This window comes from Sphaerodactylus townsendi, linkage group LG03 (assembly GCF_021028975.2).
Source record: "Sphaerodactylus townsendi isolate TG3544 linkage group LG03, MPM_Stown_v2.3, whole genome shotgun sequence".
NCBI lineage: Eukaryota > Metazoa > Chordata > Lepidosauria > Squamata > Sphaerodactylidae > Sphaerodactylus > Sphaerodactylus townsendi.
The window spans coordinates 133586073-133604969 of NC_059427.1; the positions used below are offsets into that span (position 1 = coordinate 133586073).

Sequence of the window (18897 nt, forward strand, 5' to 3'; positions counted from 1 at the left end):
AATTGGCCTTTTAGGTCACTGGAGAGTATTTATTTAGTAAGCAGATTTGTAACAATCTTTCTGCTGAAGGTGGCTACCGATCAAAAATTATAAAATACAAACACATTCAGCCTTGAAAGGTCATAAAACTAATTCCAAACTACCTGAGGTGACATCTGAAGCTTTTGTCAAAGTTTTACACAAAGGTCTTTCAGAATTAAAGAAAATAACATCTTGGCATTCCTTAGGCAGTTCTGTAGTGACATCACCAATCTCACCTTATAGGGGAGGAAATTCCACAGATTGGAGGCAGCAATTAAAAGGGCCCCCTGAATCTTCTCAGATGATATGGTTGTCTGAAGGAAGATATCACTCAACACTCTTTGATCTTTAAATTATGGGAATCCTCTTGAATCAGTGTTGTGTTTTAATCGCTAGTCATTGTTGAAGTTGAAGTGTGTCCTATTAGGGAGACAATAGTCTGTTGCTGGGCAGACTAGGTCCCCTACCGGTATGTATTGGAAGGTGTGGAAGATTGAGGAAAGAAGTTGGAGGAGAAAGTAGAGGAGGCACTATAAGAGAGTCAAAAGAATAAAACTTTAAGAATCCTGCCCACAAAAATTGGCCAGCCTCTTGGCAAAATGTTTAGTATTGGATATAGCTTTCTGTTTAGTTGTTTCTTGCACCAAATACCTACCACCGCTTATATCTACATACTTCCAGCTGCCATCCAGAGAACACAGTATATCTGTAACCAGTCCTTAATTTTTTCAGTCTTTTGGACGGGGCCATCTGAATAATTTACTTTGCTATGTCCTTAAGAACATAAGAACTACCCTGCTGGATCAGACCAGAGTCCATCTAGTCCAGCATTCTGCTACTCGCAGTGGCCCACCAGGTGCCTTTGGGAGCTTACATGCAGGATGTGAAAGCAATGGCCTGCTGCTGCTGCTGCTCCTGAGCATCTGGTCTGCTAAGGCATTTGCAATCTGAGATCAAGGAGGATCAAGATTGGTAGCCATAGATCGACTTCTCCTCCATAAATCTGTCCAAGCCCTTTTTAAAGCTATCCAGGTTAGGGGCCATCACCACCTCCTGTGGCAGCATATTCCAAACACCAATCACACGTTGCGTGAAGAAGTGTTTCCTTTTATTAGTCCCACTCTTTTCTCCCAGCTATTTCAAATGAATGCCCCCTGGTTCTAGTATTTACAGTGAGAAAGAGAGAAAAATTTCTCTCTGTCAACATTTTCTACCCCATGCATAATTTTATAGACTTCAAATCATAGTCTCCCCTCAGATAGTCTCCTCTCCAAACTAAAGAGTCCCAAACGCTTTGCAGCCTCTCCCTCATAAGGAAGGTGCTCCAATCCTTCAATTCATCCTCGTTGCCTCTCTCTGCACTCTCTTTTTTCTATCTCTTCTGATATCCTTTTTGAAGCATGTGGCTTTGCACTCAGTGAACTGAACACAGTACTCCAAGTGTGGTCAGCTAACACTGCTTTATATAAGGGCATGACAATCTTTGCAGTTTTTTTTTATTCTCAATTCCTTTCCTAATTATCCCTGTGCATAGAGTTTGCCTTTTTTTACAGCCGCCATGCATTGAGTTGACATTCCCATGGAACTATCAACTAAGACGCCCAAATCCCTTTCCTGGTCTGTGACTGATAGCACTGACCCCTGTAGCATGTATGTGAAGTTTGGATTTTTTGCCCCTATGTGCATCACTTTACATTTTGCTACATTGAACTGCATTTGCCATTTCTGAGCCCACTCACCTAATTTATCAAGGTCCGCTTGGAGCTCTTCGCAATCCTTTGTGGTTCTCACCACCCTACATAATTTGATCCTTAAAATCATAACAACAACTAGTAAAATGAAGAAAATTTTGTACTAAGTCAATCCAATAGATAAAAAATTCTGTATTAGCAGATACATTTAATGAAGACATTAAATTCCCCTCTCCTCTTGGAGCTCACATCCTCTTTACTGAGTCATGAACGATTTACAATCTGGGTTGTCAATTCTTGGGGGGAAAAGTCACACTGTTACCTGGGCTGGAGTAGTGGGTGGAACTTGGTACTTTTTGGTTGGTCTGGGGGTAGAATACATTGCTTAATCACCTCAGGGGAAAATGGCTGAGGGGAAAACAAGGCTTGCCCTTGCTTTCCTGTCACCTGGCTGGAAAGCTGAAACCAAACAGCCCAGTTTTATTTCTAGTCTTTTGGCAAACCTTTGCAGCTTGCTTATAAGGTCTCAGGTGGCAGGCATACCCTTGCTTAGAGACAAATCCCTAATCGACGTGGAAAGTAGGGGAAAGTATGCAGACTGTAAAAGATGGAGGCAGCCTTTGGTGTGTATATAATGGCTGAAAGCCTCTCAAGTATGATTTGAACATTTCTAGTATACTGTTGGACAGTTTAGTTGAGGAGGGTCGGACTTGATTTGGTTCCTGTTAATAAAGTTAGGTTCCCATTTAATTCCCAATCTCTACATCAAGGAAGAAGCAGGCCTGGAAAGGGAAATTGCCTGCAGTACAGGATACTCAACCCATTATTTACTTCTATGCTAAATCACAATTAAAGCCAAGAAAGAACAAAATTGGGTCCACAATCATTATCAGCATGGAGTGGAAAACATTTTCAGCCCAGGCAATTGCAACAGAAGATGAGTGAAAATGGTTGTAGATGTGGAGAACCGCAATCAAATTTAAGAGGCAATGCTTGGTAATGGGCAGAACGTGAAAATAGAATGATAGCCTCATATGCCTGTCTCCGAAGTTGTAGAAAAAAGAGAGAAATGAATCAGAGGTTTATACTTTTCTCACCCCCCCCCTTTTGCTTTACAGTTCAATCCTGGGTGGCAGGGGATGGGGAATGGCTTTAGGGTTTGGTGTGGGGCTGTGCTGGAGAGTTTGCTAACCCTGCCAGACACTTATGCCTGTGGGAAGAGCAAGCTGGTAGGTGGCTGAGCACCACAGAGGTCTGTGTGCTGTGCCCAGAAGAGAGCCCCCAGAACTGCATCAGTATCCTCCTGGATAAGATTGCATTGGTACGTCATACTCCAATATTCTCCAGATAAAAATAGGCCACTCATATCCTCGCCTCTCCATCTCCTTTAGACTGCTTGAGGCTTTTTTCCACCTTCAGTGTTCATCAACTCTGCAGCCACTGTCCTGCACTGCTGTGTTAGTAAACTGACCTTAAAGGCATTTGGAGGAAACTAATTGTGATGAACTGCACAGGAAATGTGTGTTTAAAAAGGTTTGTCTAAAGCCTTTAGTGTTTACAATCAGAGCGAGGTATAGAGGCCTAGGAACAGGGAAGCCACCTGATTGGCTATGGTTACCCTGCACTCTGATTGGGTGAAGTACTTAATGCCACACAGAGAGAAGAGGTTATCTCCCTGTGAAGAACAATTTGAAAGGCTTTTGGAACTGAATGTCTTGACTTAAGAGCTAACTGCCTTGGCTGTGCTCAGTCATCTCTGAGGATAGTAGTTTGGTCAGAGTGTGGAAAACTAACTGTACTGTTGACAGATGGTGTACTGCATATAAAGCAATACATATACACAGACTAAGAGAACTGGTGGTGGAGCTTATTGAGAAACCAAACTGAAAGGCCATATATATAAGCCAGTGAGGAATATATCTTCTAGTGAGGGAAGAACTCCTGGATACCAGTTAGTCTCGTGGGTGGAGTTTTGCTTTACTTTTCCTCGAAAGAGAGTGGTTTAAGTTTGGATGTCTAACTGTGAGGGCTGCATAAGATACTAAGTATACGTACCATAAGGTACTAAGTATACGTACCCTGTGAGGGCTGCATAAGGTACTAAGTATACGTACCAAGCTTGTTAGGACCCTGTGTGTGAACAATCCATTAGCCAGCAACATCTTAAGTTCCTATCTAAGGCCCTCTTCACTGGCAGAAATTATGCTGGTGGAGGGGAGGGGGCTGTTCGCACAGGAGCGTGCAAGCAGCCCCTGCAGAGGCCGGCACAGAAGAGCGGAGCCGCCTCTTCTGCGTCCCCCCCACTCACCTCGTCCTCCAGCGTCAGTCTGGAGGGCTGCATGGACCCGCCCATGCTGCTCTCTGACCTCCAGGGGTCGGAGGGCAGCGTGGGCGGGTGTCAGCAGCCCTCCAGACTGATGCTGGAGGAAGAGGTGAGTGGGGGGGGGATGGGAAAGCGGTGTCTTTGGCGTGGTGCTGTTCGCACCACGCCAATGCGATGGCAGCGCTTTCCAAAAACCTCCCTTGGGAAGGGTGGTGGAAAGTGGCGCCTTTGCGTCGCTCGGGGCCGCACAGGATGGCACTGCTGCGTTGCAGCAGCAGCGCCTGTGCAAACAGCACCCCAGGGACCGGTGTTTTTCCATCCCTGGGCCGCTGTTTTTGGCCCCGTGCGGAAAGGGCATCATTCATCTTCTGGGGATAGTTACAGAGCTGAGGGAAAGTGCTTCTGTATCACCATATGCTATCCTTGTTGAAGCGCCTCAGTCCCTGAAAAGAAAAAGGCAGGAAAAATCTGACAAGATAGATCTGTGAGTAGTTTCCCTGCCTGAAGAAGTTAAGAAGGTGAGGGGGTCCATCACACTAATCTGTTGCCATTTATGCACATGTGGTCTCCTTTGCTTTGACTGTACATTCCCTTCAGGTTTGATTCTTACTAACACATTTCCCACCCTCCAGGAAAAGTGAAGAAGAGCCATACACATTAGTCTTTTCTTGTTCCTCTGCTGTGCTTGCCTTTCCCTGCCCACACCACCTCCCACTCAACTGGCTACTATTTTAGAATGATCAGGTTCCATCTCTGGCTTTTAAAAAAAATGTTCAAAGTCTATCACTGGAGCTATGAATCCAGTGAAATTGACAAGGTTGGGTTCGCTCTTGCCAGCCTTCCCTTGCTTGTTTCTCCACATTTGCCGCTGCCTCCTTTCCTCCCTCACTTCTGTCCCAAGCCTACTGCAAGACTTTATTGCTGTTTATCCTCAGCACTGTAGTCCTTGCTAGTGAATTAAACTGTTTCAATGAACTATTGATGGACAAAATACTGCTCCCCCCCCCCCACAGAAAAGTGGCAGATAGCCTTCTAAAAGGAAGGTTGCATGGCAACAACAAATAGGTGTGTGTGAGGGGGGGGGGGAATGGTACATTGGCAAAATGGTACATTGGCTTAGATAGGGAAGCAAAAAACGTGAGAAAAATAATGGTGTAAACAGGGGAAAAAACCTTCAAAGCAAAATTAGAGAATTGACTGCTTCTCAGCTGTGGGGCAGGTAGTGCATAAATTCCCTGTGTTTTCTTAAGGCTTCCTTTTTCAGATTATTATTGGTTTGGAAACTGTATCCGTTTATAGTTTATTTTATTACCTTTGCTTTTCATATGCTTTGCACTTCATGTGGACTTCAGCAACAACGGTCATCAGCAGGTAAGGGGGGGGGACGAAGGAGAGGGTTTCCCCTTGTCTTTTAAAAAAATGGCTGCAGAGCTAAAGTGGCTCAAAAATGCTGAAACATTGGGCTTACTTCTCAGAAATGTGGCTTACATCTGAAAAATATTATCAAATTGTGGAATTGAACCTGGTTATCCAAAATCCTGGTCCAACACTCTAACACTGCATCACACTGGTTCTCAACAATGATATTGCATTACTTTTAAAAATTCTTAAAAATTCCCATAGAATAATATAGATTATATACTAAACTTGAATAATAGAATGCCATTAAAGTCTTTGGCAAAAATGCCAATAATCTTTTATCTCAATGCAAATTTGTTCAATGTGTTTTCTAATCTAAAAGTAAAAGCCTCAGAATTAACTTCATGGAAAAGTGTCAATCTGGTGAATTTCCATGTGCACCTGAACATGAGCACTGATTCTGGGGGTCAGTTTGTAACTTTTCCTGTCATTCTGTAAATTATGACGAATGGCCAGCGAAATGTATTTGAGACCACACATTGGCAGGACATTAACTATAGCATTAACTGTAGCATTTTAATTGTGTATTAAAATACAATTTTTTTAAAAAAATGCTGCCCATTTAAACTCTGAAAATATTCAGTTTTTCAAGGATTATGAAAATATGGTGGTCCTAATTTTGGTAGCATCCTTTTAGCATGTGTAACAGTTTAACCATGCAAATGCTAGTCACTGTGATCTAAATCCAGTTGCATTCCACGGCATGTGATGCAGGATATTACGTTACATAGCACATTTTCAATTGGGTGATGTTGGGAAAGTGCCACGCTGGCAGCTTTTCTTTATTAAAATGTGAGCCTGTGCAGGGAATCCCATCCTGTAGCCCATTTTCATGCCTGGTTTGCCATGGCTCCCAGGCTCTGCTGCAGCAATGCTGGGCCTGCCATAGCTCTTGGGTTCCACTGCAGCTGCTGGGGGCAGGAGCGCTGCAGCTCCTGGGCTGTTACATTCTGCTGCAGCTGCTGCCCGATCCACCCCAACTCTCAGGCTCCACCACAGCCACTACTGAACCTAGTGCAGTTCCTGGGCTCAGTTGCAGCCACCAGTGATCATACTGGAGATAGATGCATTCTCTGTGCTTGTTCAGAGAACAATCTTTTATTTGGGGGAGAATTTAACCTCACCCCATTTTTTTTAAATGTCAGATTTTTCTGCAAATCTGGGTAGAACCCCAGGTTTGCAGGAAACAAGCAGTCTTTAGTGTCAGCATGGCCCTGATCCACAGATTTATATATCAAAGATGGGCACCATACTAAAAAAATAGATACATAGATAGTTGATTAAACCTACCAGTTCAAATTTCAGTTTGCCATAACCTTCAAAAACAGACACTCTACTACAAAATAAGTATCAGCATCTTTATTCATACTCATTTGCTTTCAAACTATTATTAATATTTAACAAAAACATGTCATGCAAACAAGATTAATTGTTAAGGAAGGGAAAGTGCAATAATTTGTACATTAATCTTGCCTGCTATAGTTTTAGATTTCCTTCGGCAAATGTATGGCCTCCCCATATTTCCTACAGTACCTTGCAGTTATTAATTAGAAAACACTCCTCTCTGTTATAAATACAAATGTTGGGCCTTAAAATGATATAATTGTAAAAAGGTTATTGATTCTGACATTTGCTAAAGTAAAAAAAATCACACAATAAAGAGCATGACTAGAGAGGTCTCATGCATGCATGCTAAAAGGTCTTAGTTTGGGGACTGCAACCTGGCTGTGACCTACATGTTTTAGACATCAAATTAAGTAAAAACACATTTCAGTTTGTTAGACTGACAAGGTGCACACCAAACATTCCTCTGGATAACAAAAAGAAAGCATATCATTTGAAACTGTTTCTGAGAAGTAGTTTATAAATTCAGTCCACTATTCATACCTGAAAGAATGACCACTGAAATAGCTAAGCAACCCACTCTAATGAAATTACTCACCGGTTGCTTACAAATAAAGCCAGCAAATCCATGTGAGTGTAGATGCACCTACAGGTGCTTAGCTGAACACAGTGAGTCTCCTCCCCTACTTTCCAACTCACTTCAGTAAAAAAGGTAGGTATGCACATGCTAAGAAGGAAATCAACAGCAATGCCTGCTTTGCACAGGTACTGCTGTGTCTTTGGATAGCGAATAAAACATCAGTGTGCTTTTGCTGATAAGTGATTATCTTAAGTGCTTTGTATAGCAATTCTTCATCTTACTCAGTTTGTCAATGAGTCTTGCATAGGAGAAATCCCTAGTAGAATATGTGCCCTTTGGAAAGGAGATTCAGTACAAAAAACCCCACTGGAATCAGGCTATGGCCACTGTGCAAACTGTGCTATTGTACCCTTTTCAGCATGTCAAATCTCTCCACTAGAAGCAATCGTAATTCAGCCAAATTGAATCACCAGCGGGAAGAGATTTTTGCAGACAGGATCAGATACTTTCAAAACCATAATGTCTTTCTCTCAGGAAGATCTACTACACATTAATTGAAATTTCTTTAACAACTGGGAAGCTTGGCCCTATAATAATCAATGCTGTTTAAGACATTTATTTACTCAGTGTGAACCTCAGTAATTGGAAAATGGTGCCTAATACAATTTTGCAAAAGCAGCAGAGGACTTTGCTTGACAACAGTTAAGCAGACTCCAGATCGCACAAAAAATGTATTAGGATAAGCTTGGCTACTGTTCAGCATAACTATTAAAGTTGTATAAAAAGTATAAATAGGGTAGCATTTTCAGCAAAACCATGTAAATCGAATAACTGGATCCCATATTAAAAAGTATAATACTTTAAAGAGAACTCTTCACATTGAAATTACACCAGGAACAATAACGAAACAACTCTCACAATAGTCTGTGAGGGAATAAGTATTATTACCCCCATTTTACAGATGAGGAGACAGAGGCAGAAAGGCTTAGTACCTTGCCCAAGGCCACAGAAGGAGTCATTGGCAGAGCTGAGAAAAGTAGTCCACGGTTCCTGGATCCCAGACCTGTGATAAAACTATGGGAACAGCTACGCCCCCTCCCATTAAATATTGTTAAATGGGGAGGAGTTAAGTGCATGCTTGCTTGTTTCACACTATAAGACTGTAAAACTGCCAAGCTTCAGTGGCACATTTATTGGTTGATAGGAAGTCATATTAATTACCAGTGTTAAATCACAGTCAGGTCACTTAAGCATTTCAATAGGTTTTATCATCCATTTTGGAAAAAAAAGAGAGAGGTTTAACCACTAGAGTTATATCTGACTACACTGCAAGTGAACATAGATGGAGACATATCTATTTTTAAAATTTGTCCAGTTTCACCTCTGATGCCCAGCTATGCAGCCGTGGCATGCAAAATGAATCCTCATTTGCACACGCTTGATGTCCTCATGAGCTACTTGCATGATATCGACCATTTATCTCCGCATTCCGCATGGCTACGCGGATGTAAGCTGCAAAATAAAAAAAAAAAAGGAATGCACAGCCAAATAAAGCGCCTCCTGCCGGGCCGTTTGCTTGCAAGTGGCTGCAACCCGGGATTTTTCAAAAGAAATAACATGGGGCAAACTTGCTCTAGGGGCGGGATCTGCGTGAAGTGCCCCCCCCCAATGGATTTTCTCCCCGTTCTAAGCCCATGTTTAATGGGCCATGCAGAGTGGGCCACTGGGATCCAAGTGTAGCTATATTCTGCTCAAAGATGTTTTACAGATGTAAAGAGATCAACGAAAAGCAATGATGCTCATTTAATTCCAGTGACAACGTAAAGAACAAAAATCACTTGGATAACATTTCTCCAAATTCATTGGTGGCACAACTTCTATAAACCAAAAACTGTAAATAACTGTTCCCACCTCGTATGTACTGAATTGGCATTTTGGTGTTGAGTTTGAATGACAGGGAATCTCTTGCATTTTGATGGCTATATATAATTATTATATGTAATACACAATAAGGACCCAATTCAACTTGAAGCTTTCCTGGGTGCACTGGAGACTGCTGATGGGAAAGGACATGGAGGGATACAAAGGGAAATGGGATCATACACTGAATATACAAAACATCAAACTACATCAGCCTTACCAACCTCAGAACTTTTGTACAAGAAGTTTCGTACATGTCTTCCGCATGTCTCATAGTGAACCCCAACCCCCTTCCCTCCAAAAGACTGGAGCAGAAGTCTGTGCTAACATTTTAATCTATGATTATCAATGATCTATGATTATTTGACCAAAAATAAGATTTGATTCCAGAGATTATTTAAAGCTGTTTTTCAAATCAAAATCAAATTGAAAGGTTGACTTTTAAGAGCATGCACATACATATACACACAATTTCCTTTTCTAAAAAAGTCCAGTCATCACTAAAAGATCAACCCTTGCAGGATATGGTGGGCACAGGCTGGTCCTGGTTAAGAAATACCTGATGTCAGGATGCTAGGAGAGCCCAAGAACGTCAACTAACTGCCTTCTCTTTCCCATACCTCAGATGCATCTGCTTGGATAAAATGGAGGAGGTGGGAACATGTGGAAAACAGGAGGTGGGAACATGTGGAAAACAGCTTATTTCCCTACTGGGGTATATGAATATCTAAATACATTAATGTCTCCTTCTTTGCTTAAGTTTTCATGTTTTTGTATAAGTGGTATTCTCCCAGTAACACAAAAATGAAGAATGTCTTACTTGTATTGGCATTATAGAAATCCCAAGCAGAAGAACACCCTGCATTATATAAATGTAGGTAATTTGAGAGGAGAAAATACTGTCTTCTATTAAATTGGCAAACTCCAAAGCAAGCAAAAGTGTTTCTAAAAATACAGATATGTTTGCAGGGAAAGAAATGAAAGCAAATGACTTCTTTGTAGCGCGATGTTGCATCTTGTATAGAGCAAATTAGAGCCTGAGGTTGTGTCGCAAAAAGAAAACCTTTTCACTGAGTTGTGGTGCAAAAAGAAAACCTATTGACTGCTGACCAAGATTAGTGATAATTATAACAACTATAATAATTATAATAGTTGTTATATAATATACTTCCATATAATACTTCCATGTAATACTAGAGCAGAAGTTCCTGTCACCATCAGCTACTTGCTATTCTTTCATTTGGTTTTCCTGAATGACGATTCACGAGCCTTCTGTATCTCCTTTCTACAAAAGCCCTTTTCAAGGACTGATAATCACCACAGCACTTAAGATTGTAGATTGTAAGTTCCTTGAGGGCAGAGGCCTGCCTTCCTTTTTACTACTCTGAAGAATATTATGCACACTGATGTCACTATACATATGACTCCAAACCAGTGTGTGTGACATTCCCTCTGAAATAAATCTCATGACTTAGCAACAGAGGGAAGAGAGAATTTTGATCAACAAACAATATTCTGAAATAGAGCTTCCTTGTAGGGGATAGTAATGGATAGAATTTGAGCTTTTTATGCCCACCGTGACAAAAATGCATTAAATAAATGGGTGTTAGTCATATTCATTTATTGTATTTTGTTGTATTATTGTATTATTGTTGTATTATTATGTTTATTATGTTTTAATCTTTGTAAACTGCCCTGAGCCCAACCCTGGTTGGGAATGGGCAGGACATAAATTTAATAAAATAAAAAATATTTTTCCAGACTGTGCCAATTATGTGTAATCTACCAAAGAGTTCAGACTAAGCGTTGAAAATTATCTGTTCAATAATGTCAAAATAAACTTTCTTGAAAACTGTGACAATGGTGCAAAAACAAAGATAAGTATGAAAGAAGCTGGTGTCAAAACTGAGCTAAATAATTCTAGGCAAAACATTTAGATTCTAGAGTAGCAATAGACAGTTAGGCATTGAGACAATGAAGCATTTTTGCTTGAAAGTATGTTTGGAATGCTTTGTTTAGATTCGCCATTTGTTCTGATTATTATGCTATTTGCCATTCCCTGCCATTCCCTATTTGGAGACTCCTCTTATTCGCAGCATGCTGCTTTGTAATTGCTTCCCAATGTCATCTATGTGTTCCTGCCACAGTATCCCCTGATGTCCCTTTGTTAAACTGATTTTCATGACAAATATTGCCATCCACTTGACTGGTTCTCAGCTGACAACCCAGAATAAACTGAGTGAATAACTGATGTTGTGAATAAAAAGGAGACCAGAAGTGGGTACGCATTTCTGCAAGACAATTTAATCCTCTGTTGAAAAGAGGAGAATGGGAATTGCAGCAAATGCTACACCTATGTAAATGTCACAAGTGGTTACCAGAGAGCAACCAGAAAATGTGAATTAAATGTGGCAAAAATGCAAGAATATTTTGCAAGGTAGAGAAGAAGATAAATGGGTACAAAAATTCTGACACTCCTACACAAAAGTTTAAGCTAAACTGGGGAGGGAAGAGAGGGGGTGTGCTACTACCCTTGTAGTAAACATAAAAACTAAAAGCACCTATTAGTATAATAATTAATTTTATAAATAAGTCTTCCCACCTTTCTATATGTAGAAAGTGCTTTAAGCATATCAACTAAAATATACTAACAGAATAAGAATTTTGCCTAGAGGGGAGACCATTTTGAAGTCCTCATTGACTATATGGAGTATAGCTGATGCACAAGGTTTTCCAGTTAGACTTTGGGGAAACTATGTATATCATAATGTATGCAATGCATACCATGTCTCTGTGCACTTAACCGTGCACTAATGCATCTAGGAAAACTGTGATCAGCAAAGGGTTCTTCTAAACATATGTATGCCACAAAACAGACACCTGCATGGTTATCACACATGAGAATGTGTATAGCTATGTGTGTTTCCCACAATATTAATATATACCCATGAAGATAAAACTTCATATGAACTAGTTCTCACACAGGTCCTCAGAGTTATCACAGAAGAAGGAAAAATGCTAAATTAAGCAAGAATTTTCAAGAAGGGAGAAATGAAATAGTTTGCTACAGTTTACACGTAATGTAAAACTGATATTTTAGTTACCTGAGAACCTCTCTTCTTCATACTGCTGTTTGTGGAACCCATACAGCACAGTTATCCTTTCCCTTTTTGGCAATCAATAGGTATAGCCACAAAGGCGGGGAAATATACTTTGATTGAGTGTTCCTGCATTGCAGGGGGTTGGACTTGATGGCCCTTGTGGTCTCTTCCAACTATGATTCTATGGCTGTTTCTGCACGGGGGCAGTGCACCCCCCGGGGCCGTTTGCACGCCATTCTGCAAACGGCCCTGGTGCCCCAGTGGCCTGCGGGGCCTCCTTCGCATGGGGCACGCTGATTTTTCGCCTCTCTTAGCTCCTCTCGGCTGCCGTTTGCAGAATGGCGTGCAGCCTGTAGAGAGGCCAGGGGACACGTCCCCGTAGCCATGGTGAAGCCGCTAGGGATGGAGGCCAGGAGGTGTGTCCCCTGGCTTCTCTGCAATGACAGCAGCTGAGAGGAGGTAAGAGGGGGGAAAAAGCAGCGTGGGGAAAATGCTGCCTTCCACTCACTGCTGTTCACACGGCAGCAGGTGGAAGACGCAGCTATTCAAAAAACTCGCTCATTGATTCTACACGTTTTGAACATCCAGTTAGCTTTTTTCATGTCCTTTAAATTGCCTGAAGTCAAAAAGTGTTTTTGGGATTTGATGCAAGAGCTCTGTAAATGCAAAAGCATGCACCATATGTCCTCTCCCTTTAGCCGATAGGAGATTTGGGAGTAGTTTTGAAAAGGGGGGGATAGTGAGCACATGCAGGTGTAACATGCAAACCTCTATCATTTGTGGTGCAAGTCCTGTAGAAATCTGTAGGTATCTATTATCAGTTATCAGTGGCTATTTGCATGAATGAAGGAGAAATTTCCCTAAATGATCAATTTTATTCAAGCCCTCAAAAAAGCCCAAACCCAGAATCAAAATAATAAAACATTAAGCTAAATTTAAATTAAATCTATCCAGAAAAAGAACCTTCACAAATATAGCACAGCTGTGTCTTACAAAATTATATCATCTTCTTCATGCTTGATAAAATTATCCATAATGTAGATTCACCTAATGTTAATTATTAAACATGCAAAATTCATTGCATGATGCATATGCAAAAATGTATTCGGTATCTTTACCCAGGATTGGTTCAGTTGAAGAAAATAATCTCCAACTCATTTTCATTTTTCCTTGGTTTCTTTGCTGACTACAGGATTCATAAACCAATGTTTAAACACTGAAAATAGATATATTTTTTTAAAAAACCTTAATTATCCTGGAAAGGCTTGGAGTGACACTGAACGCCATAGTTCCATAAATTTACTATGCAAACACTTTCTGTACTCTAAACCTATCATGCAACTTACTCAATAAATAAGTATAAATTGAGGGGGTTGGAGCTTGCAGAGATAGAGCCAAAATGTTTTCACATGGAATATTTAAATTGCCTTAATTAGAAATATAAGTAATGGAGTAAGTTAAGTAATATAATAGTAGCTAGAATCACAAAATAATCTCATGGAGATTAAAAGTAACACATGTATCAGTATTTTGCAATTTTCAGTTAATTAATCACAGGTTGTAGTTAACATCAGTCGCACATATCTTTTTTTCCCATTCAAACTGAAGTTTTTTTTTCAGATATTTGCATCTTCTTTGATCAACGGATTTAAAAAGATCTGATGGGCCAGATTTTTTCTTTCACTTTGACCTGCTTTTGTCAATTTTCTTTCATGTATTTCTGACACCAGCTTGACCAACAATAGACCTGGTCCCAGAGGGCTGTGAACACATTTCTGATCTGCTTAATTTTTTTACAAGCGTTTTCTCTGAACATACATGGTACCGTTATATTTGTTATCAAGTTTATAAGAAGAAAATATGAGTCGCTGAGATATAGGGTACAAATGGGGACAATAGAAGTTATAAAAACGCATTGACGAAGACTAGTTTGATAAAAGGAACAAAAAAGCAGCTGTGATTCCTAAATGAATACAATGGGTGCTTGTGTGGCGATCTCTGAAGACCACACACTCTTTGTTTGTAAACCTCAAAAACTTCTTACCACTACTTCCTACCCCTATAATTTTCAGACCCAAATGGAATCAACAAGGCAAAGGTCTAAAAACTCCAAGGACAATTTTTCACTCTGTGGTTTCATGTCTCTCTTTTTCATACTACGTTCTGCGACATGGAATGAACAAACTGTGGGTTAATGTAGGAGAACCCTTCAAAATCCGCTTGGTCTATGTTAGAAATAACCAGCTGATCAGGTGGTGTTAACACTGGTTGTCCTCTGGTGAAGAATTTGTCGAAATTTTCGGCACCTTTGCCACACTGTAAGGCAAAAGGAAAAATAATAAGAACAAAATCTGAAAATGGAACCTGTATAAAGTAAGGTTACCTAATGAAGTTCTATGGACACTAAACTGCATCAATCTATGCCACAAAAATGATAATAAATGGAGAATAGCATATTGTTTGAACATATAAACTGTTCCAGTTATTCTTACAGCCCCATCTGGGGGAGGGGGGAAGGGGGAGAAAGGCCTTGGGAGAATGGTCTTGCTCCAGCACATTTTCCTTCCCCAGGGCACTTACCCCAGTAGAGGAGGCAGATGTGCTGGCGGCCACCCACCCTTCAGTTGTGCTACAGCAAAACCCAGACATGTGGACCACAGTGGGTCTTTGCAGGTGTCCCAATTGGATATCAGCGCGCGGGGGGGAGGGGGGGGTCCTGGGGATGGACATTAATAGGCTCCACCTGGGGTTTAGAGCTGAGGGTGTGGTGCCCTGGCTTTCAGACTTATACCACCTAAGCCCTGTAAGCTTTCTGATGGCAGGAGGTTCTTTGCATTTTTTGCTGACTGTGTTGTTAGAAGGCCCTCTTGGAGGTGGCAGTTGGGTGCTGCAGTGGCTTCACATCCCACCACCAAGGGCTTTGGTTGGATCTGCCCGGCATTCACTACTAGTTACCATACATGTGACCAGCAGTTCTTAAGACTGTGCTGGCACTTTCTTCAGCAATAGTGACTGTAGAATCTCTGCTAGTCCACCTATGATTATCACTTAGTCCAAACCATCTCTAGATTCACACAACCTGAGTTCACTGCTTTCAAAAGAGCGGGGAGAAAATGAAGGGAAGGGCCAAGGGAAATGGGCAGGTTGGGGAAAGAAAAATGCATATGTTTGAAGGGGAAGGTATTAATGATGGTCCTGGAAAGATCTCCAGCACAATAGAAGATCATTCCTATTGAAAAAAAAATTGCAACTATTTCATTGACATAATGTGTTTCACTGTGTAATCCCTTGTTGTTACTAATTCCTAGCCATGTATTTGCTTTCTATGGATTACTAACAGAAGTTTACAGCAAAAGATTTGAAAGAGCAACAAAATTTTAACATGTGTATGTCATATTATCTGGGAGTGCAATTAGATGAGACATGGGAGATCTAAGACCAACAGAAGGCCATCTTAAGCATTCTAAGGCCAGTGACTTAAGACAGTTTAGAAGGGTGTAACTCTACTTATGATGGTGTAACTCTGCTTATGATGGTGTAACTCTGCTTATGATGGTACTCCAAATCTCTCAGTGTCTTTTGTTGCAAAAGCAGCTGTGGGGTAGGGAGACTAGTTCCATGATGATGGGGCAATTGGGGGTTAACCCTCTTCCTCTTTGCCATTTTGCTCTACCTGGGCTAACAGCACCAGGAGAGGCACAAAACATTAATGAACTAAGAAAAGGGCTAAATCCAGTCCCCAACTCTCCTAAACAGTTAGTGTATATATGCACAAGTAATTCCATTAGCTGGAGAAACTGAAGATGCAATTCCACCTTGCATTGCACTTAGAGAGTTTGCTTCAGCTCAAAATACTTGTTTCTACACATATATGTTTTCCCTATTTGGATTGGGACAATCTTTGTAATACAAAGCTTTCAGTGAATTTCTATTTTATCATTAGCACTGGAGAAGTGGTGCAGTATCTAATAAGTCTCAGATGTCTGACAAGAGCAATTCTTGCAACATTCTAAAGGTAAAAATAGGATCCGGCACAAACATCATACTACATTTCTCAACATTTTATGGCCATGTCTATGAGTCATAGCTGCCCTACAGTGGAATTCATCATGAGTGTGTCATTGTTCTGCCAACATGTTGTCTTACTTCAGATTTGCTATAAACAGAAAAGTGTTTCAAATTATACATGCTATTGCTATTTCACTGTACTTTAAAGACATGCTCCTTTGAGACAATTAAAAAGGCTCTTGATGGGTGTTTCATTCAAATTCCAGTCCACAAGCTAAGAACAGAAATTTCAGAGAATGTGCTTTCCAATTTATTTTGCACTAAACTCCTAAGGAATAGAACAATGTCCTCCACGAAATCAGTGTTCACTGATTATGTCTGGACATAAGCTACTTCAAGGTGCTCACACTTAAAAAAGAAAAGAAAAAACACTGAATATTCCTGAATATATCTTGAAGCTCTGGTAATTCCAGGGCTGTTGCTTTTATTTCAGAGAAAGAAGTATTTTATTATTATATGCATAAATGCATATACAAATATCTACACATTTATATAAAATACAAATGTGTCGCATTATTGCAGTATTGCGTATCACAACTTTCAGGGCAATGTGAATGGATTTCCCTGCATTCCCCCTTCTACTCACAATTGGTTTTTGACCCCTGGAAAGATGATTCCGGGGGATATGGAAAGTGCATGGACAAAAAAGTTGTCCTAAACAGCTTACGCTCTCCTGCAAAAGGAAATATTTCTTACCACTTTAGGCTTGAATGGAGGCTGGATCTCTCGGTTCTCTAGCTTCTCCCAGTCAATTCTCCTGAAGAATGCATGTTCTCTGATATCTCTTTCCCCCTCTGACCCACAACCAAGACGTTTGGCAGGGTGTTTAGTCATCAACTATGTATCGAAGACATACCAAATGATGAACAGTGATTTTCAAAATGGAAGGAACAGATGTCAACACTTACTTACATTAAGAAGCTGATACGACCCCCCTCCCCCGGTTTGTTTTAATACAACAAACTGTAAACCTTTTCCCTGTGCCTTATTACAAGATCAAGACTTATTATTACAAGGTATGCATCCTGAAATTCCTGAACCAAAATTATGCATAAAAATCAATGTTTTAAATTGTCACTGTGATTTCTAGAACGGCATACACAAATTTGTGAAAAACTGTTGGAATTTTACAAGTGCCTGCTTCATTCAGTCAAACAAGAGTTAACTGTTGTAGTATGTAGATCAGGGGTCTGCAATTGGCCATGCTGGCAGGGGCTGATGGGAATTGTAGTCCATAAACATCTGGAGAGCTGCAGGTTGCAGACCCCTGGTGTAGATAAAGTACTACAAAGATAAAGATAAGCTTCTGGAAAGATCTCTTTGTTTCTTCTTCCAGCAAAAGAGGAAAGGCAGACATACAGGCATAGATAGCCTGCACAGACACCCAGACTGAGCACTTGCATACTATAGAATAGAGTTTTCTTTTCCTATGTTAAATGTAATTTTATTTATTATCTGGTAAAGTTCTACAAAACAATACATATCTGCCTTATTATTTAATAATTCATTGCAGTACCAACAAAAACACCTTGCAGAAATTGGATAGTTGATTCATCACACATATACATGTTCTCTTTTCCCCTATTTTCAAAAACAGCAGTTTAACTTGATACATTTCCTTCCTTTGAAAACTCTATGAAGAATGAGCGTCTCTTTAGTGTTTGAACATGTTTTTGACATCCCATTAATGACCCTGTATATTCTCAGTAGCCTTGCACATCTGACATAATTAAATGATTAGAGGACTCTCATCTTGGAAAAAACATTTTCAAGGCAGTGTGTATCAAGCTATTGATGAGACAGCAAACAAAATACATGGATTTGTGACAGAGCTGTAACTGAAATCAACTGATATAAATGCCTTGTATTTTTAATGCGTCAGCCTTAATAGTCTATCAGTGCTGTGACCACATAATCATCAATATATACCTGATTGTCAATTAATCTTAATTTCTTCTTTGTGGAAACATTTTGTTCGGCTTCATCTACCTGTCTCCCAATAAATGTAGATTTCGCCCCCATTGGATGCAAACCAGGCTAAAGAATGAATTTACAGTTTCTACAGTTTCGCCCATAGAAAGAAGTACAGAATGTCATAGAGTTAAACTGAATGACACTCAGTATACCTTGTGGAAAATGCATCTCATATAATAATCATGGTTTGCTTACCCCCTTGCAAATGGACACAGCTTCTTTGGACATTGCTTTTGGATAAGAAACATTATGTTCCATTATTGACTGAAAGAGCTCGTCTTCATCCTCACCATCAAATGGGGGCTGTTAAAATAAAAGCTAAATATTAAATAAAAGCCAAAGTATATTTTTCCTGGGCAGAGACTTCTAGGGATGTGCACTCGGGAAAAATATTTGGTATTTTCTGTATTCAGATTTTAGGAACAGTTTCAATGCCAGTATTCTGGATTGCTTGCC

At 40.3% G+C, this 18897-nt stretch overlaps 1 protein-coding gene across 2 annotated transcripts in view; it reads right to left on the reverse strand.

The window, feature by feature from the left end:
* Positions 1-9343: 9343 nt before the first annotated feature.
* PRKCA (protein kinase C alpha) overlaps positions 9344-18897 on the reverse strand; it is a 255714-nt gene continuing 246160 nt past the window's right edge. For both annotated transcript variants that reach the window (XM_048487199.1, XM_048487198.1), the window contains 3 exons: positions 18637-18744; positions 17164-17304; positions 9344-14715 (listed from right to left, as the gene is read on the reverse strand). In XM_048487199.1, the coding sequence (XP_048343156.1) occupies positions 14551-14715; positions 17164-17304; positions 18637-18744 (414 nt within the window). In that variant the 3' untranslated portion in view covers positions 9344-14550. The remainder of the gene's footprint in view (positions 14716-17163; positions 17305-18636; positions 18745-18897) is intronic.